Below are 26746 nucleotides of genomic sequence, written 5' to 3'. Positions count from 1 at the left end.
CTGTTTGAGTCTTTATGGGTACAAAACGACTAGAGTGTACCATATCCATAACACCCCCTCAGTAGGTACATAAACCCTTTCACACTGCTGCTGTTTTTCAAGGAGAAGTTGACCTTCCAGATTCTGGGTTTTGGACCGCATAAAAATACACTTTCTGCCAAAGCCAATGGAGTTCAATGTGCCTCTGTGTCTTATTTTTGTCTTCTTTTTTGTGACAGCTCCCCTCCTGAACTAACAGTTCAGCAGAAAATTTGGCTTTTTCTGTTGCTTTTATCCTGTTTTGCTCTTCTTTTTTAACTCTTGTGTGCATATATTTAGGAAGTCATCCAGCTGAAGGTTAAGCACAAAGGATTTTTGTTTTGTTTTTTGCTGGGATGGGGGCTTTACTTCCATTCTTAAAAACACTTTCCATTTGCATTTCATTTTATATTGATAATTGCATTCAGTCAAACAGACAAACAAAAGCTTCAATGACTGAAATGTGGAGAGGAATGACTTCAGAAAACACCAGCAAAGCAAATGTCATGAATTTCAGTGACATTTGCGCAAAAACAATAGTTCATCTGGTGTTCACTTGTCACGCTGTAATTGAAGCTGTCTTGGTGTGTTGATGCTACATCTCACTTGAGGAGGCTCTGACTATCGGAAGCTTCCTGGACTTTGTAGGAGGGTGACTTGTATGTGAATGATTTATTCTTTTCGGTGCAAACTAAAACATTGTTCAAATAACATGTTTTCCTTCCTTCATTTGATGCATTCTGTCTTTGTGGCCTTGAAAGCTTAAGAGAGTCAATTGGTATTTTATTTTGTCCAAGATCAGTGGTGTAGTGGTCCCTGGAGAAGTGGGTGTACTCTCAATTTTTGCCCCCCCCTTTTTTAAGTACTCCAGAAAAATGCCGTTTTATAAACAGTGACATGTCAGACTACTCTATTTAGTTTACCCAAAAATACATCAGTAGTATTTGCTCACTATTATAAAATGATCATGACTTGGCAGTTTGTAGGTTTTACTGGTTTACTCATTTGAAAGATGTTTATTCTGCCTTTCTTGTTCGTATTTCCATTAATCGCGCATCTTTCACCGAGATGTGCTGTGACCTGTCAATGCCATGGCTCTGGCACTAAATTAGCAATATTCTCCTTGGCATGACCCACCCTACTCTGCCTCTGATTGGCTCATCAGTCTTCATGCCTAAAGTTAACCAATCTAATCAGTGGAAGTACCAAGTACTAGCCAATTAGAGGCAGAGTAGGGCGGGTCATGGCTTCACCATCCTTGGGGAAAACATGGGCAGTTTGGCTCAGATACTAGTAATGTCCCGATCTGGATCTTTTTGCTTCCGATCTGATCCAGTTTTTTTGGGGATTATTTTTGCCGATACTGATCTAATACTGATCCGATATGGACTTTTTACAATGAAATTTTGATGTAAATTTGGAGTCATTATTTAGAGGTTGTTATACTTTTATTTTACTTGAGATCACATTTGGGCTGAAAGCGGAACCTGAACTAAAACAAGTATGACACCTTTGACTTTAGTATAATTTTTGCACTTTCCAAATTCATACTGTGGGACAAATTAGAACCTTATATTGTCCACTGCTGTAGTGCATTTATGGACAGGTCCGTCCAGGTATTATATGTGGGTGTGTTCAGTGCCTTGCATTAGTGATGTGAAGTGGGTTCAGGTTGGGGCGGGTCAAACAATTCCACAAAAACCCCGCGGGTTGAAAAAACCTTACTTGTGCATCACAACTGGACCTCATAATGAGTAAGCGCAGAGTGAAAGTGAAACTTACAGATGCTTTACTAGTACCTCTAAGTCTCCCGCTTATGGATGGGAATCGACAACCGGTTCTTTTTGTGAACCAGATCCCAGTAACTTGATTCCTTGGAATCGTTTGCCTGCCTGCTTAACGATTCTGCTTATCGATTCCGCCTTTGTTGCGCATGCACAATGACGTCACACGGACACTGCATTGTTTTGGTCAGAATGTAACACGTAGTGTTCAGGCAGAAACGGTCTAAAAAGACGACACCAGGTCCACTGGAACACTGTCAAAGCTTCCATTTCTTCAAAAGGGTGGAATCCCTTCAATCTGCTCAAACATTTGTCCACAGCATGAGTTTCATTTGCAGGAATGTCACATGTTTGATACGCTACTTAGTGACGCTTGTGAATGTAGCGGCAGAGTGAACGCTGGGCCCAGTTCCGGTTCCGGTGCCGGCAACAAACATCGTACCCCCTCAAATACAAGTTTCCGAAGGTAAGGGAAAGGAAATGACGTGCACAACAACAGGAGACGAGCTGAGCTGAGTCGAACTGGTTCCATGTAGTGGAAATGTGGCAATAGAGGAATTAGTAAAATGTCTTAAGTTTCACTTACACTGTATGCCCTCCCCTTCCCAAACTGGGCCCAGCGTCATCTGTTATTATTACTTGTACATACTGTATATGTTATATTTTCTGTGCAGAGATGGAAATATAAAAGACAGTTAATGCAAACACACCTGTTTGTACTCTTTTATTCCTTCACCCAATGAGAATTGATAAGAAATCGGATTGATAAGCAAAACCAATAATGGAATCAGAATTGTTAAATTCTTACCAATTCCCATCCCTCCTCCCGCTGTTGTCCAGCTTTTCCCTACCTTCGGAAACTTTAATTTGAGGGGGCAGGATGTTTGCCCACCCCTCCCTTCCTGAACGTGCCCAGATCAGTCCGATCTTGTGACTAAATCCGATCTGATGTTCTAAAAAATGCCAGATCGGCACCCGATACCGACCTGTAGATTGGATCGGGACATCCCTATCAGATACTGAATGATGCGCATTAGTGGGGTTTAGAAATGTGTATACACAATGATGACTGAGAAATAAGTGGGTATGCTCTGTATACCGCCGTACACCCTGGACTAAACCACTGTCCAAGACGGTCCAGTGTGAGCGCACTACTCTCTCTGCACATTGTCAATGACACACTGAGGTTTGGCTGGGCCTGCGTAGGGAACCTGTGGACAATACTGATGGGAAATGACGCTGGCTGAATCACGTGCAATGGCAGATGAATGTGACTTTCCCTGTGTGAAGACAAACACATACACAACGCGTCCCCATTTCCACACAACATCTGGACGAGTCTATGTATGCCATTTTTTGCACGTGTGCCCAACATTAACCAGATGCTGTGCTACAGTGGCTGCGCAGATTCACATCAATAACAACCACACCCACACGTCGGAACAGCAGTCAATTATAGCACAACACTGCAGAAGTGTCAGACAGCGCTGCAGAACCACGGTCGTCTCCTATATAAGTCAGCTGGTGAAAGAATGACAGCATTATTTATAGTCTAGCAGCAGTGTTAAACCGTGTGATTGATTTAATGATCCATATGCAAATCCACCAGGCTAAACTGCATGTAATTGGTGGTTAGACTCATTGTCTTCATCACCGTGTCCATGTTGAGATGGTGAGACGTTTCAAAGAAACAATATCCTGAGGAAAGCTGACTCTATTACCAGAGGAATGGAGGTGCACCAGATAAATCACAGCGCTCTCAGCAGCCAATTGAATCTGTAATGATGCACTCCATCTGATTAATCATCTGGTCGTAATGTCATATCGCAGAAGCTCGGAATTTCCATTCAAACACGCAGCCATCCGTAACTTTACACTGACGCTCATCCTGCTGAGGTATGAGTTAAAGCCGCTGATGTGCATGGATATTTAAGTTGCACTGGCACAAAGGTAAGAACGTAGTCTTTTACATATAATGTGACAATTTTACATGCAAATATTCAAATTGCTAAAAATGCATGTTGCCAATAATCTCGTGATATGATTCTTATCACAATGCAGGGGCTTGATTTATCAGAACACTGCAAAAATCTACATCTTACCAAGTGTATTTTTCTCATTTCTATGTTTCAGTATGACGGGATTCATTTAAACTATATTCTCTGTCCTCAAAGTCACATGTTACTCATTGTAGGTTTACTTTGAACTCAGAATAAAGTGCATTTTCAGGGTGAATTTTTTTACACTGCGGCTAAAATTTACTTAAGGGGTCAAATGAGTGGCCATTTTTGTCAAAAAAAAAAAAAAAAAGTTGTAAGAAATGCGTAGAACTGTGTTGAAATAATGCTAATACATCTGTGCACAGACTACTGATATTATTTGACAGTGGAAGCTATATTTTCAGAAATACTGGATTTTGAATAACACGTGTATGTGAAAACTTTTGCTGGTGGACGGACGTGACATTACCCATGATGATCTGGTCAGTACCAGTACTTTATCAGTAATAAACTTATAGACTTACTATTGCTAATTCTCCTCTTATTCATAAATGTTAGTATTGTGGATCTAAAACAATAACAGCTGACACAAAAACACAAAATGTGGCAGTGGACAGATGTGACATGGTTGTTGTGGATCCCATCATACTGATGCTCGGCAGCCATGTCAACGTTTCCAGAAATGACCCATGTGCAAAAACTAGGATCATAATTATTTATTGCAGGGGTGTCAAACTCATTTTAGTTCAGGGGCCATATTCAGCCTAAATTTGATCTGAAGTGGGCCAGACCAGAAAAATAATAACATACTAACCTATAAATAATGACAACTCCAAATTTTTGTCTTTGTTTAAGTGTAAAAAAAAAACAAAACATTAAATTATGAAAATACTTACTTTTATAAACTATCCCCCCCCCCCCCCCAAAAAAAAAAAAAACTGAAAAAACTTAAATTTGAATTAAAAAATGTAAGAAAATTTAGTGCAATTTTAACAATATTATTCCTCAACTTATCATTTCTACATGTGCATTATGGATCAGATCTACAAAGACACTAAACACTTAGGAACAAGCAGAAAAAATGTTAAATTTGTGCTTAATTTTCTTTAGACATTTCAGGTTGTTCATATTTGTTCAGGTTATTCACATTTTAGTGTTACAGGATAGTTTGTAAATGTAAATATTTTCATAATTTAATGTTATTTTTTGCACTAAAAGAAAAAAAAAGTTGTTAATTCTAGATTTTTTTGGCTTAATTCAAGATTTATTTATTTTTTTACATAATTGAAGATTGTTTTTTTTTTTTTGGCTAAATTCAAGATTTTTTTTACTTAATTGAAGATTTTTTTTTTTTTGTGCTTAATTCAAGATTTTTTTTTTTACTTAATTGAAGATTTTTTTGTGGCTTAATTGAAGTTTTTTTTTTTTTTTTTCTTACTTAATTGAAGATTTTTTTGTCTTAATTTGAGATTTTTTTTTTTTTTTTTTTACTTAATTGAAGACTTTTTTTTTTTACTTAATTGAAGATTTTTTTTTCTGTGCTTTATTCAAGATTTTTTCCTTAATACAAGCTAATTTTTTTTTTTTTTGCTTAATTCAGTTCAAGACTGTGGAATTTTTGCACTTGGCAAAAACCTCCCAGGGGCTGAACTGGACCCTCTGGTGGGCCGCATTTGGCCCCCGGGCCGCATGTTTGACACCCCTGATTTATTGTATAGTTTATCATCATACTAAAGAGCAAATAACAATATAGAATTGTTATTTCTTTATAAAAATACTTATTATTAGAAAACTGTTGATTTAAAAAGTGACGTGTGACATTCTTAATGTATGTATTTGCGTAACATAAGCAGGATGGATCAGCACCATACTCCATATTGCAACCTGTAAAAATAAAACATGTGATATGTAGTATATAATCTTGTAAGAAAAATTGGGGAATCTAAAACAATAGAATATTTGTTTTTCAGGTAAATTCAGTTCAAATATGACTTGGCCATTTGTGACATGAAAATATAGCATTAATTATGATGAAATTGGACATTTTTGAACTGAAAACATAGTTCATATGACCATCAACATGTTGAACAGAACTGAAATCCTGTACATTTGCATAACTTGCATTTACCAACACAAAGTTCATTTGGGGATTCACTTATATTGATTTCTTATGCACAAAGACATAAATAAGACCTCTAAGCAAATTTTAGCCAACTGCAAAATCTAAATCTTACCAAGTGTATTTTTCTCATTTCTAGTCAAAATATCTCATCGCACTTAAAATAAGAAATAATCACCTAAAGAGTAACTTTTCAGTGAGATATAAGAACTTATTTTCAGACAATAGATCTTGAAAATCTTATTTCAAGAAATCTCACCAAGATCATTTTCACTTACTCCATTGGCAGATTTTGTTTGCCTAAGTGAAGATTTTTTTTTTTTTTTTTTTTTTGCTTAATTCAAGCAAAAAATCTGCCAATGGAACAGGTGAAAATGATCTTGGTAAGATTTCTTGAAATGAGATTTTCAAGATCTATTGTCTAAAAATAAGTTCTTATATCTCACTGAAAAGTTACTCTTTAGGTGATTATGTCTTATTTTAAGTGTGATGAGATATTTTGACTAGAAATGAGAAAAATACACTTGGTAAGATTTTCTGGCTTAGAAGGTGAAACACACCTACTGTTAAATATTTCGACAGGATATCAGGATGTCAACAGGTCTTTGGATATGTTTGAATATGACAAAAGCTGACCTTTAGTAGACTGTTTGAAGCAAAGAAAGAGAGACGATATATTCACACAGTGCAACCTCTGACACCACACTGCAAAAATCTAAATCTTACCAAGTGTATTTTTCTCATTTCTATATTTCAGTATGACAGTATTCATTTGAACAATATTCTCTGTCCTCAAACTCACATGTTACTCACTGTAGGTTTACTCTGAGCTCAGAATAAAGTGCATTTTCAGGGTGAATTTTTTTACACTGCAAAAGTCAAAATCTTACCAAGTGTATTTTTCTCATTTCTAGTCAAAATATCTCATCACACTTAAAATAAGACAGAATTGCCTGAAGAGTAACTTTTCAGTGAGATATCAGAACTTATTTTAGACAATAGAACTTGAAAATCTTATTTCAAGAAATCTTACCAAGACAATTTTCATTTGTTCCACTGGTAGATTTTTTTCAAGATTTTTTTTTTTTTTTTTTTTGCTTAATTCAAGCAAAAAAAAAAAAAAAAATCTGCCAATGGAACAAGTGAAAATTATCTTGTATCTTGTTGTAGCTCCCGTCATGTGACCTTTTCCAGAAGGAAACCAAACATTACCCTCGACTACCAGCTGTTTCCTCAACACTGGTCCTGAATTCCAGGCAGTTCTGCCCCTGTTGTCTCTGTTAGCAGCTGTTGTGCAGTTAAATTCTGCTTTTTGTCTCGATTTTTCTGATCACACTCACAGCAGGCATCAATCACCTGCTTGAAAAGGTCAGTGTTGTTGTTAAACCCTGTTGATATCCAAGCCTTTCAGAATGTTTTAAGTCATAACATGTAACATTTCAACATCAAAATATCTAATAACATTAATACTGCATATTATAGTTTAACAGCCCATTTTACTTGGTTTCCTGTCATTGATGTCATATTATATCTAATAACTTGAAGATATTTCAGTATAAGGAACTTAAATAACGTAAGCATAGGTCACTAAAGGTACCACAAAAGAAACGTTCATACATTTCTAATCTGTAAACATTTCTGACCAACTTGCATCACATTGAATGGAATCCTTTAAAAACAGGTGTATGTACAACAAGTGTTCAGAGAACGCAAACCTCCACCAAGCACCCTGAACAGTGTGCATGTGCGGATCGACTATTTCTTTTTAAATTAAACAGTTTCAAGGTTGTTCCATACAGCAGAAAAAGTTGAAGCTTGGTACCAGTCATGTGTATGTCAAATTATATTCAATTCCAATCAATATTTGTTGAGTTATAATGAAAAATGTGTTGTAAATGGGATTTTCAATGTTAAATGTACATGTCCACAGAGTCCACATTCCACAGTGGATGTGGACAGTTTTGTGCCAGATACAAGATATTGTTATAATCTACAGGTGGATCAAATTGGAGGCTGATCGGAGTCGTTTGGAATTTTTTTAATGAATTTTCAAATATTGCCCAATGATGACAGATAGGAAAATTTGAGATTTTGTGACCTTGCTGTGACCTTGAACTTTGGCCTACTTGGCCCAAAATTTAATGGGTTGGTCCCAGGGCCTAGGCCTATCTGTGGGTGAAATTTGGTAAAGATGGTTGGAATATTGTAGATTTTAAACTGCTTTTATTGTTTTTTAAAACTCTTAACGGTCTTAGCCCTATTTATTTATCTGATTTGCTTTTAACATATGAGCCCTCTCAGACCCTCAGGTCCTCAGGTAGTAATCTCTTAACTGTTCCTAAAGTCCACACTAAAACTCATGGTGAGGCCTCATTCAGCTTTTATGGCCCCAAACTATGGAACAGTCCACCTGAGGACCTGAGGTCTGCTGCAAGTGTTCATATTTTTAAAAATAAACTCAAAACTTATCTTTTTAGTCTAGCTTTTAATTAAACTCTTACTGTAAACTTTACTTTGTTGCTTGTATTTTTATTTGCAACTGCAGGACAGTGGGGGGGTTTGTTGTGAAGCACTTTGTGCTACATGTACCATGTATGAAAAGTGCTATAGAAATAAAGTTTGATTGATTGATTGATTGATTGATTGGGTGACACGGTGGTGCAGTGGTTAGCACTCGTGCCTCACAGCAAGAAGGTCCTGGGTTCGATTCCAACACCAGTCAACGGGGGGTGGGACCTTTCTGTGTGGAGTTTGCATGTTCTCCGCGTGTCTGTGTGGGTTCTCTCCGGGTACTCCAGCTTCCTCCCACCATCCAAAGACATACACTGATAGGTTAACTGGTTAACCTAAATTGCCCATAGGTGTGAATGTGAGAGTGATTGTTTGTCTCTATATGTTCAGCCCTGCGATGAACTGGCGAAATGTCCAGGGTGTACCTCGCCTTTGCCCGTAAGTAGCTGGGATAGGCTCCAAGCGACCCCTGTGACCCTAGTGAGGATAAAGCGGGTTCAGATAATGAATGAATGAATGAATGATTGATTGATAATAGTTTTCCCGTAAAGTTGCTAATAAACAAACGCAAACAAATAAACACACAAAGCAAAGTGATCACAATATCTCCTAGCGGAGGTAATAATTCTCCTGCTGGTGCCCTTGACCCAAGCCACTGATGAAGTCTGGAGGTGGTCTCCAAAAGGTTTCAATGGCAGCTCACTGCTCCTAATGTGCTAATGCTAATTGCTAATGCTACGTGGTGTGTGTGTGTTAGGATGGGTAAAATGCAGAGACCAAATTTCCATAAAGGAATTATCTTAACCTTTCACCTCTAATCTAACCTTTAACATATTTGTTCATTGGCAGTGGTGGTCAAAACAAAGCCTCATTCACCACATCACTGTTCTTTTGACTGAAAGCCCCTGAGTAGCACACACTCATTTCTGTGTGGTTACCATAGACATAATAGGTTGCCAAGGGATTAGATGTACAGTACCAGAGCCTGGTTTTAAATTGCATGCATTTTTATGTTTTAATGGAATGTTATAGCCCTCCAGATTTGGACTTTTCCTAAAATTGTGTTGGATTGCTATATCTACAATTAAAGACAATCAAGATAAATCCAGTTACTACCAAGAACAATTTTGCTCAAAATGCACTGATTTGCAGCTTTAAGGGCAACAGCATGTATTTGTGTGTGACCTTAATGGTATGTCGAGTCATTTTTAAGAGTTTACAAAGGATAACAGATAGAGATTTATCAACAGCACAAATAAACAAATATTTACTTGCAATAATTTTGTTACATTTTACACTGATTTGTACTGATACCCCTACAAAAAGTGTTCTTGAAGATATTTTACATAAGAAACCAGATAACTGAAACACAGGTGAGGCTTATGCCGCATTTTCAGTACTTGGAACCAGCTCAGCTTGACTTGACTCAGGTACTCAGATAGTATCAACTAGGCCTGTAACGGTACACAAAATTTTCGCTTCGGTATGTTTTCGGTTTTGAAAGCCGTGGTTCGTTTTTTTTTTTTTTTTTTCAATCTGGTACAGGAAGAAAGAAAACCCCTCAAAATGTCTTTGATGCATTTATTATGAATTTTTGAACACCCCCCCCCCAATTTTTGCAGACAATAGAATATAGAAAAACAGGAGTAATATAATTCTGCTGCTATAAATGAAATAGAAAATAAAATAAATAAAATAGTACTAAATGTATTTTAAACGTTAGTATTGCACTTTTCCCTGAAAGGGAGTTTTGAACAAACAACAAAAATCAAATCACAGTTCTGTCAGTTCACATTCTGCATTAAAATAACAAAAAAATTCCACATGAAGTGCAACATTAACAAGAGGGCAAATTTGTATTCTCTGGGTGTGGTCCATAACTAACACTGGCGTGAAACGAAAGTGAAACTTCACATGCTTTCAATGTCCAACTCCCAGGTTCTGTTCCTCTATTATACAGCGTGTGTTTGAGACAGACAGACAGAGAGAGTAAGTGTAAGTGTTTGAGAACTACCAGACATACGCGGTTGTCTTTCACCTGAACCCGAAGTGATCCCAAACAGGACTGTAATGATGGTGGAGGCTCCTCTGTCTCTTCCTTCCAGGTTCACCTCATATTTAATGTTTTTTTTTTTTTTCTACCTTATATCAGCTGCTATTACGTGTCAATGTGCGCTCCTTCAATATGTCCATGTGGAACTTGCACGGATTTAAAGTTCTACATCGAACAACGTCTTTAGTTACCTTTTCTTTTTCTCAACATACTGTGCTGTTTCGGTACAGCTGGGTACCGAACCGAACAGGTGCGTACTGAAACGGTTCGGTTCAGTATGCGTACCTTTACAGGCCTAGTATCGACTGTAGAATACCTTGTCGTCATAGCGACACTTTTACATTTCTTCAGCTTCTCCCGGTATTGCATGAAGGTCCTTTGGTAACCATGTGCTGTCATGTGCTCTGAGACTTACTGATAAACTCACTCGTTGCATGTTGCCCCGTCAAGCTCATGCTGAATCTTTTCATCGGCCAACAAGGACAGAAATGTCTGAACCTCCTCGACCGGGCATGATGTCGTTTTGTGGGCTGTCATCATGGATGTATTTTGCCTACCGGTCCAATTTCCAAATCTGGTTTGTTAAAAATGGTGGGCTACACATTGATGATGCAGTGACAACTCTCTGACTCATCAGTGGTCTGCAGTGTTTACATGTCACATATTAGTGTCTCTTCACCCATTTTGGAACCTCGACTGATCAGATACTGAAAACATAGAACCAAGTACCAAACGCATAAAGGCTGAGTCCAGTCAATACCATAGAGTAGAAACGCGGCTTTAAATAACCTCATGTAATGACTTGAGAAATCCCTTAAAGTAATAATTAATTTATGTAGGCTAATGACAAAAGCTAATTTTGTTGCACAGCTACATTTTCATCTGCTGGTAAATTTAGGCGTTTACAAACCCCTGATAGTTCTAGTATTGTGTCTCTTTTTTGACTGGTGAACTTCGGCTTTTTTTTTCGACCTTGCATCCCTATCTCAACCTTGTAGACCAGGGGTGTCAAACTCATTTTAGGTCAGGGGCCACATTCAGCCCTATTTGATCTGCAGTGGGCTGGACCAGTAAAATAATAATATAATAACCTATAAATAATGACGACTCCAAATTTTTGTCTGAGTTTTAGTGTAAAAAGAAAACCATTTAATTATGAAAATACTTACTTTTATAAACTATCCACACAAAAAAAACCCTGAAAAAACTGAAATTTAAATTAAAAAACAAGAAAATTTAGTGCAATTTTAATAATATTATTCCTCAACTTATCATTTCTACATGTGCATTGTGGATCAGATCTACAAAGACAACAGTAACAATGGAAAATTTGTTAAAATTGTGCTTAATTTTCTTTAGACATTTCAGGTTGCTCATATTTGTTCAGGTTATTCACATTTAATTGTCTCAGGATAGTTTGTAAACATAAATATTTTCATAATTTGATGTTATTTTTTGCACTAAAACAAAGAAAAAAAAAGTTGTTAATTCTAGATTTTTTTGGCTAATTCAATTTTTTTTACTTAATTGAAGATTTTTTTTCTTAATTCAAGATTTTTTTTTTGCTAAATTTGAGATTTTTTTTGCTTAATTGAAGATTTTTTTTACCTAATTGAAGTTTTTTTTTTTTGCCTTAATTCAAGATTTTTTGCTAAATTTGAGATTTATTTTTTTTTTGCCTTAATTCAAGATTTTTTTTTACTTAATTGAAGATTTTTTTGGCTTAATTCAAGATTTTTTGCTAAATTTGAGATTTTTTTTTTTGGCTTAATTGAAGATTTTTTTTTTTTTTTTACTTAATTGAAGATTTTTTTTACTTTTTTTATTTTTTATTTTTTTTTGCTTAATTTAAGATTTTTTCCTTAATTCAAGCTAATTTTTTTTTTTTTTTTTTTTTTTTTTTTGCTTAATTCAATTCAAGACTGTGGAATTTTTGCACTCGGCAAAAACATCCCAGGGGCCGAACTGGACCCTTTGGCGGGCCGCTTTTGGCCTCCGGGCCACATGTTTGACACCCCTGTTGTAGACTATTGGTTCATTGGTGATTCATTTGCAGATTTTTGTTTGATCTCTTTATTTTTTCTCCTTTGCTGCAATAAGTGATAAGTGGCTTTTACAACCATCATAGATTCCTTAATACATTCACATCTTGAGCCCAATATTTGATATGTACCAGTTGTGTGGATGTCTGGTTTTATGAGTCCCCTGTGGAAAAGTTAATCCATGTATTTATACTAAAGCTATGGAACAGACATGACTCCTGACTGTTCTAATAAATATGGGGAAATGTAAACAGAACATTTGGGTGTGCATGCTCCATAGGAAAGGGGCCTCTTGACATATTGTACATTTATTATGTGTCCATATAAGGTAAAGTTCTTCAGTCATGTAAGCCTTGGGTATTTTCTACTCTAAATATATCTCACAAACCGTAGTCTTCGTCACAGTGGTCTGACTGTAAGGTTAGTCAAAGGTTCCACAATAAAACCCAAATGAAAAGTAGATGAAAAACCTACAACGACATATTAGGGCCACATACGAAAAAATAAAAACACTTTTGACAACTAGAATAAAGTTGTAAAATATCGAGATAAAAACCATAATTTTATAAAAATAAAGTCAAATACAAAAAGAGTCATCATTTTATGAGAATGAAGTCATAATATTATGAGAATAATGTCATTATATTTCGAGAATAAAGCCATAATATTACGAAAATAATGTGGTAATTTAAAAACAGGTGGGAAAATATTATAATTTATGAGAATAAAGTTGTACCCACTGGAGAACTTGGAACATTTTGTGAGTTTATACTTTCATTTGGGGTGAAATATTGACCCTATTAGCCAACCATTGACACACTATCATTAGTCAAAGGACTTTGAAGCCAGTTTGCACATGTTTGGGTTTGTTTCGTCATAAGAGCCGAATGGATTTAGAGGAAATTGCCTCTTTTGTGAAGAAGTGACTGATTGGAAGTGGTCGGTGGTTACATCACAACTTTATTCTTGTAAATTCTGATATTTTTCCTGCCTGCTTTTAAATTACGACATTATTCTCTTAAAAGTAATTCCTTACCTTACAATATTACTGTCTCAGAATTGTAATGTGTTACATGACCCCTGTATTACTTTTGAGCTACATATAGACTCTCGTCACAAACAGCGCATGCCCAGTAGAACCTCCCCAATATGGGGGGGGGGGGGGGGGCTCGGGAGGGCTACACATGCTCAGTAAGTAACGCTATGGTCAACAATGTTCATATCCCAGCAGGAACACTTGCATTTTTTTCAACATTTTACATGTTCAAACAGGGGGCGTGACACCGAGGTCGCCGGTAGATAAATCCGCAATTGATAAAGAATGCTAACTAGTCATAAAAACGTTAGCTTACCTTGTCATTGCTGATCACAGGGATCATGCTAACTAGCTTCTGTAAAGCAGGGTTAGGGTTAGTAATGGGCATACGTCCATTGGACAATGGAGTGTCTTCTGCTGTCTTCACCCATTGGCTGAACACCAACAGGAAATAGAACCTTACTGATGCATTTTTGGTTCTTAAGGTCTCACGGTCTTGCTGTTTTTTTTGTTTTTATTTCATTTGTGCAATAAAATTATGGCTGAAAAGCACTATTAATATTATGGCTCTATTCTCAAAACATGACAGGATTATTCTCCTGATATTACAACTTCATTCTTGAAAAATTATGCCTCTTTTTGTATTCGACTTTATTCTCCTAAAATTACAGGTTTTATCTTGATATTTTACAACTTTATTGTCGTAGTTACATGTCTTTTTATTTTTTCACGAGGTCCTAACACGCCATTGTGAAAATCAATTACAATCTACTGAATAACTTATTTTTAGACAATAGATCTTAAAAATCTTATTTCAAGAAATCTTACCAAGATAATTTTCAGGTTTTTTCTTTTTGCTTAATTCAAGCAAAAAAAACTTGCCAATGGAACAAGTGAAAATAAGTTCTTATATCTCACTGAAAAGTTACTCTTTAAGTGATTATGTCTTATTTTAAGTGTGATGAGATATTTTGATTAGAAATTAGAAAAATACACATAGTAAGATTTTGATTTTTGCAGTGTAAGATATGGTGCTGTATTTACATTTGACTGATTGATTGATTGATTGATTGATTGACATCTCAATATTTGTGATCATGAAACAAAACAGTGCATCATAGCTAACTCCTGGTTATGACTTAAGCAAAAAAAAAAAAAAAAAAATCTTGAATTAAGCAAAAAAAAAAAAAAAAAAAAAATCTGCCAATGGAACAAGCAAAAATTATCTTGTATTGTCTAGAAATAAGTTCTTATATCTGACTGAAAAGTTACTCTTTAGGTGATTATGTCTAATTTTAAGTGTGATGAGATTTTGACTAAAAGTGAGAAAAATACACTTTGTAAGATTTAGATTTTTGCAGTGTAATATATGGTGCTGTATTTACATTTGATTGATTGATTGATTGATTGATTGATTGGTTGATGGATTGATTGATTGATTGATTGATTGACATCTCAATATTTGTGATCATGAAACAAAACAGTGCATCATAGCTAACTAATGGTTATGACCTAAGCAAAAACAATAAATAAATAAATAAATAAATAAAAAATCTTGAATTAAGCAAAAAAACAAAAAATCTGCCAATGGAACAAGCCAAAATTATCTTGTATTGTCTAGAAATAAGTTCTTATATCTGACTGAAAAGTTACTCTTTAGGTGATTATGTCTAATTTTAAGTGTGATGAGATTTTGACTAAAACTGAGAAAAATACACTTGATAAGATTGAGATTTTTGCAGTGTACGATATGGTGCTGTATTTACGATTGATTGATTGATTGATTGACAACTCAATATTTGTGATCATGAAACAAAACAAACAGTGCATCATAGCTAACCCCTGGTTATGACTCAAGCAAAAAAAAAAAAATTAAAAAAAATCTTGAATTAAGAAAAAAAAACAAAAAATCTGCCAATGGAACGAGTGAAAATTATCTTGCATTGTCTAGAAATAAGCTCTTATATCTGACTGAAAAGTTACTCTTTAGGTGATTATGTCTAATTTTAAGTGTGATGGGATATTTTGACCAGAAGTGAGAAAAATACACTTTGTAAGATTTAGATTTTTGCAGTGTAATATATGGTGCTGTATTTACATTTGATTGATTGATTGATTGATTGATTGATTGGTTGATGGATTGATTGATTGATTGATTGATTGATTGATTGATTGATTGACATCTCAATATTTGTGATCATGAAACAAAACAGTGCATCATAGCTAACTAATGGTTATGACCTAAGCAAAAACAATAAATAAATAAATAAATAAATAAATAAAAAATCTTGAATTAAGCAAAAAAACAAAAAATCTGCCAATGGAACAAGCCAAAATTATCTTGTATTGTCTAGAAATAAGTTCTTATATCTGACTGAAAAGTTACTCTTTAGGTGATTATGTCTAATTTTAAGTGTGATGAGATTTTGACTAAAACTGAGAAAAATACACTTGATAAGATTGAGATTTTTGCAGTGTACGATATGGTGCTGTATTTACGATTGATTGATTGATTGATTGATTGATTGACATCTCAATATTTGTGATCATGAAACAAAACAGTGCATCATAGCTAACTCCTGGTTATGACTTAAGCAAAAAAAAAAAAAAAAATTAAAAAAAAAATCTTGAATTAAGCAAAAAAAAAAAAAAAAAATCTGCCAATGGAACAAGCAAAAATTATCTTGTATTGTCTAGAAATAAGTTCTTATATCTGACTGAAAAGTTACTCTTTAGGTGATTATGTCTAATTTTAAGTGTGATGAGATTTTGACTAAAAGTGAGAAAAATACACTTTGTAAGATTTAGATTTTTGCAGTGTAATATATGGTGCTGTATTTACATTTGATTGATTGATTGATTGATTGATTGATTGGTTGATTGATTGATTGATTGATTGATTGATTGATTGACATCTCAATATTTGTGATCATGAAACAAAACAGTGCATCATAGCTAACTAATGGTTATGACCTAAGCAAAAACAATAAATAAATAAATAAATAAATAAAAAATCTTGAATTAAGCAAAAAAACAAAAAATCTGCCAATGGAACAAGCCAAAATGATCTTGTATTGTCTAGAAATAAGTTCTTATATCTGACTGAAAAGTTACTCTTTAGGTGATTATGTCTAATTTTAAGTGTGATGAGATTTTGACTAAAACTGAGAAAAATACACTTGATAAGATTGAGATTTTTGCAGTGTACGATATGGTGCTGTATTTACGATTGATTGATTGATTGATTGATTGACAACTCAATATTTGTGATCATGAAACAAAACAAACAGTGCATCATAGCTAACCCCTGGTTATGACTCAAGCAAAAAAAATAAATTAAAAAAAATCTTGAATTAAGCAAAAAAAAACAAAAAATCTGCCAATGGAACGAGTGAAAATTATCTTGCATTGTCTAGAAATAAGTTCTTATATCTGACTGAAAAGTTACTCTTTAGGTGATTATGTCTAATTTTAAGTGTGATGGGATATTTTGACCAGAAGTGAGAAAAATACACTTGGTAAGATTTAGATTTTTGCAGTGTGGTGCAGAGGTTGCTCTTGGTGAATATATCCTCTCTCTTTCTTTGCTTCAAACACAGTCTACTAAAGGTCAGCTTTTTCATATTCAAAAACCTGTTGACATCCTGATATCCTGTAGAAATATTCAACGGTAGGTGCGTTTTCACCTTCTAAGCCAGAAAATGTGGACTTTTCTTTGAGCATGCATCTTTATCATGCGTTGCAACCTATTTTAAAATCTGCAAAGGAGACGATACTTCCTCATAAAAGGGGAATTATGTATTATCGTGTCACACATCTTATGGGGAAAAAGGCTCAGTTCATAAAAAGGAATCATCGAGAATATCCGTTTAAAAAATGGAATCTGCCGTTTATATGACCCAATATATTATTAATAGAATAGTAGTGGAACATTAGTGTGCATGTCACAGTGTATTTAATACTGACAGACTTCCAATACAGAGTACAATACAAGCCTGACATTCCAGTAACTGAACCCCCTCTCAGTGTCTCTGTAATGGTTACCATGGTTACGACATCATCCTCCCCATGATACTATATGACCGCTTAAGAGATTGAATTCTTGATGAGTGCGTGAATCCAATCATCAGTTTTAGCGGTCTGAATTCATGGTAAAATCACCATCGCAAAGCCCTGTGGTTGGTCTGCTTTGCATTCATATCACAAACTGCACCGCACGAAAGGACGTCTGGTCCTTCAGAGCACGCCACAGTACGAACCACAGCCTACACAGGCAAAAATACACAGTTAAACAACAGGTTTACAAATGCACCTTACTTTTTCTAATAGGGCTGATCACACAGTATATTTCCAGGATGCTGGACATTAGTTCTGTTTTTCAGTGATCGTTCATGCTGACATGTAATCAGGCCACCTTAAGCACTTACTGTTGGCTCTAAAATCCACAGCTGTTTGCTCGCTTTCTGTGATGAACCCTCAGCAGTGTTTTTTACTCATACAGTACTGAAAAAAAACAGCTATTTATTAGATTAACAAAATGAATAACTAGGGCTGTCTCTATGCACTACATTTTCAGTATGTGAATAAAACAAATACAAAGCGTGAACACTTCTGCTCTCTCTATATGCAAATAAACAAGCTCACCTGAAGCCTAAACATATTGTAAGCATTCATTTGTAGATTAACAGACTGGCTTTGTAATTTTCCTTTTAAAATGTAATGCAGTGTGTAGCTCAAACAGCAGCACGCAGCTTTTAAAGTGGAATGTTTTTCTGCCTATTAACTGTGTGACATGAAACACTCAATACACCCTAATTGTCAATATAACAACATTGACTATTGTATTTGTTTTACTGGTTCTTGAAATAGGACTTGGTGACGATTGAAAAATGAACGTGTACATGAATTTCTCTATATTATTATTTATCTGTGAGGAGGAAAAAATGGTGCCGTGTGGTTCCATGAAACTCAAGCACCACTGCACACATGAAACTGGAATATATGTATACAGGGTGCAAATTGTTGGGGGGTGAGGGGATCAAACCCCCCCTCCCCCCTCTCTGGTTTTTACATCCCTACTTCTGCTCAGTGAATTTCATCCTGGGGGGGGCAACCAACCAATGTAAATACCAGACAGGTTGTGTCAATTTTCTCCCACCTATATCCTACATTACTCCACTAATGTTCACCTGAACTGAACTGTCAGCAGTCTCAGAATTCACGAATGTCCCCATGCACTGAGGCGCCATATTCATGGGGCCCAGCGTGTAAGCCCGGATAAGTAGAGTTTACTGAAAAAATCTGAGGCAAGTGATTGCACTTAAATGATTTGAGTACTGATCGACTAATCAATTGGTTTAAGTAGGTTCAACTTTAATGCTAAAAGTATTGAACTTAAACTATTAAGTAGAAAACACTATAAGACAAGTTATTTGTATTTTACATCTGTTGTAAAACCAACCCCACTATCCAACCATTCAACTCAGCATTTTAAGTTACACTGACTAATTTTCTCAATTGCAGCCAGATTAATTTATCATTGATTAAACAACTTTTTTTTACGTTAATCAAAGTCAAAATCTTATTCCTTATCAAAGTAGTTATGAAATTAGTCAACTTAATATATTGTAGAATGAGTGGAAGTTAGTTCAGTGTCATTTGCCAGTACAGGAAGTGCGCTTAAATTGACAAGACATTAAGATTTCCATTGCACAATAGCAATCTTAGATGAACAGTAAAGCCATAGTTCTTCCTCTGGCTCTGACTCATGGTGCAGCTCTACAAAAATACAAAAACAAACACAAAAAGGCCAATAAACACTGCCATACACACATTAAATCCAAATTAACACTAACACCACAACCCCGCTGAACCCCTGCACAGAAAAATAACACATTTTCAACAACATGCCCAATACCCACAATGCAATGCGAAGATAAAAAGGTGTGGTCATGACTAAAACTTAGTGATTCAATTCCATTCAACTTAAACTTTTTCATACTTTCAACTATATCTACAAATTAGTAGAATATACTTAACATTTTATAGTAACATCATAAAACTTAAATCATTTAAGTGCATTGTAATTAAAGCATTTTAGTAAATACAAATTCTGGACTTACAGTGTAGAAGTAGTGAAAATTTTGTGTAAGATCCGCTGTATAATAGAGGAATAGAACCCGGGAGTTGGACGTCAAAAGTATGTAAAGTTTACCTTTCGTTGGTTACGTTTGCAATGGACCGCACCCCCACGTATATAACTCCTTCACCCCACCCCACCCCACCCCACCCGAGAAAAACAAAACACCCCCCCCTCTGTTTATTTTACACATTGCACCCTGTATGTATATGTATGTACACACACTCATATATATTAGGGGTGTAACGGTGCACTTGTTTGTACCAAACCATTTTTCTTTGGGGTCTTCAATGCAATATGGATGTGTACTGCAGTGTTTCCCAACCTTTTATAGCCGTGGCACATGTTTTACATTAGAAAAATCACAAGGTACACCACCAAACAAAAATGTCCCAAAAAGTATATTTATTGAAATATAATGCAAATCTAGTCTAGCCTCAATTTACTTACTCAGTGTGAAACCTGGGCCTGTTTGGTTGAACACAAAGCTGATATTCTTGCAGGAATTGAAGAAAGACGTGGGGCGTTTGGAACAAGAAAGCTGACAGGGGTGCGTCAGTGACCCGATTCGTGGGGCCCGCAGGTCCCACATCACTAGTGAGGGGGGCTTTATCAACAGAACGCACCCCATCAGGGCCAATTCATTTTCATTTTCATTTTGCAAAGGGAAACTGTTGTTGTAGAGTGGATCACTGGTGCATGCAGTTGTACATATCTACAGGGGTTGGACAAAATAATGGAAACACCTTAAAAAATCAACAAAATACAATTTAATATGGTGTAGGTCCACCTTTTGCGGCAATTACAGCCTCAATTCTCTGAGGTATTGATTCATACAACTTGTGAATTCTTTCCAAAGAAATTTTAAGCCATTCCTCAGTTAGAATACCCTCCAACTCTTTTAGAGATGATGGCGGTGGAAATCGACGTCTTACTTGAATCTCTAAAACTGACCATAAATGCTCAATAATGTTGAGGTCTGGGGACTGTGCCGGCCATACGAGATGCTCAACTTCATTATAATAATAATAATAATACATTTTATTTATAAGCGCCTTTCAAGACACCCAAGGACACTGTACAACAAGATAAAACAAACAATCCATAAAATACAAAGAAATAAACAGATTAAAACAAATAATTACTATATATAGAAATGAAGTAGTAGAATGGAGATTAGAGCTTATGGGGGGTAGGCAATTCTGAACAGGTGAGTTTTGAGTCTGGATTTGAATGTGGGGAGAGAGTCACAGTTACGGATGGATGGTGGGAGGGAGTTCCAGAGCTGAGGAGCAGAGTGGCTGAAGGCTCGGCCTCCCATGGTGCTGAGACGGATAGGGGGCACGGTGAGGTGGATAGAGGAGGAGGACCTGAGGGAACGGACTGGAGTGGCGACATGGAGGAGGTCTGACAGGTACTGAGGGGCGAGATTGTGAATGGATTTAAATGTGTACAGGAGGAGTTTGAATGTTCCATTAGAATGTTCCTCATGCCATTCTTTAACAATTCTAGCTGTATGGATTGGGGCATTATCATCTTGAGATGAAGGTGTTTCCATTATTTTGTCCAACCCCTGTATATCACGCCACTGGCTTACAGTAGCAAACAGGTGAAATTGGATAATCTTCAACGGCACACCTGATGATTTCTCACAGCACACTTAAGTGCCGTGGCACAGTGGTTGGGAAACACTGGTCTACTGAACAAATACATGTAGCCTATGTGAAGAACACAAACACTCACTCTGAGTTTCCACACGAACCTTGAAGTGGTACACACAGTATGAGCAGGGTGGACAGACGTCTAAGCGGTCCATGCACCATACACATGCTGAATGTGAACCAGCATGGCAGCTCAGAGCAGCATCACAGGTACAAAGCCAGAGCTGGAAGACCCCGCATCTTCTCCAAGGTGTCCGATTTGGGAGCTTTTCCGATTCCCTGTCACTTATGTCAGTGGTGTGCTGGCATTGTTTCCTGAAGATCAGTTATCAGTTAAGTTTTTTTTTTTAATGACATTGATCCCCTTCACTGTTCCGAAAATGTTTCGAATATATGTCGAACTGAAGACCCCTGCACCGAAAACGTATTGAACTGAAATTTACGGTAGTGTTACACCCCTAATATACACTACCAGTCAAAAGTTTGAACACACCATCTCATTTAAATGACAAGAAATGGACCGCAGATGGCCAATAAATGCTCAGGATCACTGGAAACTCCTTTAAGACTATTGGAAAACATTTCAGGTGACTACCTCACGAAGCTCAATGAGAGAATGCCAAGAATGTGCAAAGCAGTAATAAAAGCAAAGTGTGGCTATTTTTAAGAATCTAAAATATAAAACATGTTTTGAGTTATGTCACACTTTTTTTAAACTACATAATTCCATATGTGTTCATTCAGAGTTTTGATGTCTTCAGTCAGAATCAACAATGTAAATAGTCATGAAAATAAAGAAAAACCAGGTGAGTCCAAACTTATGACTGCCTTTCATTCCATGTTGACATATGCATGTGTATCCCCGACCACTGCTGGTTATAGTCTGAACATCAAATCTGAATGCAGTTAGTGCAGCTTAATGATCTGATCACTCACAGCTTTAAAAGGGCCCCAGACACTACCAAAAAATTAGGTTGCCAAGAACTGCAACTCAATATACTGTTTTATTGCATCAGGATTGCCTATCAGTAGAGCTATTTTCCTGCCATTATGGGACCAAAGTTGGCTAAAAAGCACCATGGTTTTGTTTTCTTGCTGCAATCTCTGTATATGTACATTCTTTATTACTGTCAAACAATATTTATTGACATATTGATAAGAAGTTAACCTTAATTTTTCGCTCACTGGCTACATTAGTGTGTATCTGCACAGCTTCCCCATTTTGGTGTGAATGTGGTTGTCAAAAACCAACCTGAGTTTGGCTTCTTTAGCTTCCATTCTCTTTGACACTTCTCGAGGTGTAAATTTCCTCAGCTCCTCAGAACAAATTTGCACCTAGCAGTTTCTAGCTGTGGCAACCTGGCAACTTTACCTACCACTGGCAACTGCACCTTTTGCTAACTGATACCTGTCCGGCAAGATTTCATCCATTATTACCTCCGGCCAGGAACGGCGGAGGTTATGTTTTCATCAGGGTTTGTCTGTTTGTTAGCAAGATAACTCAAAAAGTTCTGGACAGATTTTGATGAAATTTTCAGGAAATGTTGATACTGGTACAAGGAACAAATGATTATATTTTGGTGGTGGTGGGGGTGGGTGGGGCTGATCTGCCTTGGCGGAGGTATGCGCTCTCCGAGTGCTTTTCTAGTTAGAAAATGCAAACAGCAGGTAAACTTGCCTTTAAACTTATCTTTAAATTACTGACAAAACAACTATTCAAATGAGAGTTGGCATGATTTACCTAAAGCTTATGATTATGGGATATATTTGCTGGATTGCTGTTGAATCCTTGCATACTGTAATATTCACACATATTTGGTTTCATACTGGAGTAACAGTGTACTAAGTCACATGTAATGGAATTTCAGATGCACTGCATTGCACATTCTTGCTGCAGGATGAAGCTTTAAAATGCAAGTTTATGCAAATGCCAGCAATGAGATAAACTTATGTTTGTGCTGTATATGACACTGGCACTTGATTATTCATTCGGTCACAGGACTTAGCTACTCAGATCATGTCTAATGTAGACAGACACGGGATTCTTTTGAGTCAAACCTTCAAAGCCTGGGTCTCAGGGAAAAAAAAAAATCTCATTTTTGCTACAAATCCTTGTGATCAATCATTCCTTTCGCCCGTCTGTCTCTTATCTTCTCCCATTTGTCTGGGGTCTATTTTGCCCCATCCATCCACAAACCACCATATAAAGCTGACTTTTCTGACTGCCTCATCGCACAACATTGGTGCACTCTCTGTCTCGCCCGAGGTCAGCTCAGGGAATGAGATGGCGTTGTGAAGATAGTGGAAAAATGTCACCCGGGAATGAAATATTGATGGACAGAAAGGCCTTGCCTCTATCCCTTGGCCTTGAGCTCAGAGTGAGAGTCACGCAGTCGATGGGCAACGAAGAGGAAAGCCAAAACAAACACACTAATCCGTAGGAAAGGAGACAGACGGAGAGCAATGTGGGAACGCCGCAATCCTGTCCATCCTTTTCCTCTGAGGTATTGTTATCTTCTCCCTCCCTCTAAGCAAACCATAATCAGATTCACTTGCACTTCACTTGATGTGGTTTATTTGCAGCCAAGGCCATCCAGGCTTAACATATGATCCCCCTCTGGCAAATAAGGAATCAATACAATGTAAATAAAGAAAGAGAAAATGAATCTGTGTGTGTGAATTTGCATAACAAGATGCAAGGTAAAAGCAGGCTGCAACATGCCAGCCTCGTTTAAACCTCAACTGTCTGCGGCTGTTTCACTGACTTGATTACAAAGCAGGAGAAACGACGCATGTCATTGTTTCTGCAGTTGAATTAAAGCCGAGCTGTTGTTTTTCGCACTCCGAACTCACCAAGATGTCATTGATGTCAAGTGGCGTCGAAGTGCAGTTTTTGTATATTCGGAATGTACAGAGTGAAGTGCAGGGCAGGTAATGTAGGCGGTTTACCAAGCTGTCACTCAACTTATTGTATAATTCAAAAGGAAATAATGACTATGCCACATTGGTACTGCATTTGTCATTCCATGGAACAAGCAGGCAATAAAGCCTTATGGTTATTGCTGTGATAAAAATAAATCAAGCCTCATTAGCACCAGTTCCAGAAAGCTGTGTTCACTGCAAAACACTCCTCAAAACCAGTGATCATTGTAGACAAATACAACCAGCAATTTGACTTTACTTCATTCATGCCCGCACCTTGTGAATTAACAGAACAGGTCTTTTTTTTCTCCGCCAGAAGACATAGTTCATATTATGGAATACTCACCATTGATCCATTTGACTTCGGGGTCATGGGCTCTGAACTCTGGTTTGAACAGATCCTCCACAGTCAGTTTGGTATCACTTCCAGCTTGATTGTCATCTGTAAAAGCAAACCACAAGGTACTAAATTGCATTGAAGTACATTTGGATTTTTTCATCATAGGCTCTCTATCAAAGACTGTACAGAAACAGTCTCCCTTCGGTTTGTACAAGTGATTGTATTTTGGATGAAAGTGCAGAATTAATGCTGACCACTAGCAGACAAAGATCTACAAACATGTGAATCACATTTGTCTTATTAATGTAACTCATTAACCACAACTACAGTTGAGTTAGAATGTCTGTTAGGGAAAACTAGTTTCATTCAATAAACCAGGGGTGTCAAACTCATTTTAGTTCAGGGGCCACATTCACCCCAATATGATCTCAAGTGGGCTGGACCAGGAGAATAACAGTGAAAAAAGTAAAATTACATCATGATAATGTTTATATCTACATTGTTTCCTTAAAAATCTGAATAACGTGAACAACTTGAAACGTCTTAAGAAAAACAAGTGTAGTTTTAACAATATTCTGCCTCAGTTTATCATTTACACATGTGCATTACAACTTACATTAGAATTACAAATACACAAAACATTTAGTAACAGGTAGAATATTGAAAAAAATTACATTTACTTTTCTCAAGACGTTTCACGTTGTTGATGTTTCTTCAGGTTATTCACATTTTTTGTAAAAGGATAGTTTGTTAATGGAAACATTTTCATGTAATTTTACTTTTTTTTTACACTAAAACAAAGTTTAAATCTGTAGTTGCCATTATTTATAGGTAACTATGACAGTATTTTTCTGGTCTGACCCAAATGAGATCTAATCGGTTTATATGTGTATGTATGGAACCTGTATGTATGTATGTATGGAAGTGTAAAGGGATTTTTACACTAGTGATTGTTAATGTCTTCGGTGTAATTTTTGCATTTCACAAATTCATCCTACGGGCCAGATTGGACCCTTGGATTTGGTCCCCGGGCTGCATGTTTGACACCTGTGCAATAAACAGAAGATCTGATCTTCTGAACCCGCTTTATTTTCACTAGGGTCAGGGGGGTCGCTTGGAGCCTATCCCGTGCCATCAGGGGGTACAATAAAACACTTGGGAGGGGAGGGAGGGCGGTGTTGAGGATGGTGGAGAGGTGAGAGGGATGGAGATGCTGATGAGGATGAGGATGATAATGACAATGATGATGATGACAATGACGATGATGATGATGATGATGACGATGACTGTACCTTAGTACTGGCTAGTGCCTCTGGTCTTACTACCTTGTGTGTTTTTATTGTATTTTTATTGTGTGGTTTTTATTGTGTAGGCTAGCTATTTATTTTTCTGTTTGTGCCCTGAACTAAAACGAGTTCAACACCCTTGACTGTTAATATCTTCTGTGTAGTTTTTGGACTTTGCAAATTCGTCCTGCGGGCCAGATTGGAATCTTTGGGCAGGCCGGTTATGGACCACGGTAGTGTTGTAGTCAAGACTGGCTAGACCACAGGTGTCAAACATGCGGCCCGGGGGCCAAATCCCGCCCGCCAAAGGGTCCAGTCTGGCCCATGGGATGAATTTGTGAAATGCAAAGATTACACTGAAGATATTAACAATCCTTTTAGTTCAGGTTCCACAGTCAGACCAATTCAATCTCAAGTGGGCCGGACCAGTAAAATACTATCATAATAACATATAAATAATGACAACTCCAAATTTTTCTCTTTGGAAATGTGAATATTTTCATGTATTTACACTAAAACAACAGATAATTTCGCAAAAAATTTGAATAACCTGAACAAATATGAAGAACCTGACCTGTCTTAAGAGAAGTAAGAACAATTTTAACAATATTCTGTGTGTTACTAAATGTTTTGTGCATTTGTAGATCCACTATGATCTGTAAGTTATAATGTATATGTCTAAATGACAAACTGAGGCGGAATATTGTTAAAATTACACTTATTTTTTCAGTTTGTTCATGTTATTCACATCTTTTGAAAGGATAGTTTGTAGATGTAAACCTTTTTATAATGTAAATTTACTTTTTTCGTGCTAAAACATAGAGAAAAGTTTGGA

General features: G+C 36.5%; 1 protein-coding gene across 2 annotated transcripts in view; it reads right to left on the bottom strand.

Annotated features, from left to right (window-relative positions):
* Positions 1-26746, bottom strand: part of dpp10 (dipeptidyl peptidase like 10) — a 618779-nt gene that overhangs the window by 227668 nt on the left and 364365 nt on the right. For both annotated transcript variants that reach the window (XM_030124182.1, XM_030124183.1), the window contains exon 3: positions 24632-24727. In XM_030124182.1, coding sequence (XP_029980042.1) covers positions 24632-24727 — 96 coding nt within the window. The remainder of the gene's footprint in view (positions 1-24631; positions 24728-26746) is intronic.

Source organism: Sphaeramia orbicularis, chromosome 21 (genome assembly GCF_902148855.1).
Source record: "Sphaeramia orbicularis chromosome 21, fSphaOr1.1, whole genome shotgun sequence".
NCBI classification, from domain to species: Eukaryota; Metazoa; Chordata; class Actinopteri; order Kurtiformes; family Apogonidae; genus Sphaeramia; species Sphaeramia orbicularis.
Note: the sequence above shows the minus strand (reverse complement) of the source record. Positions and strands in the feature narration are given on the sequence as shown.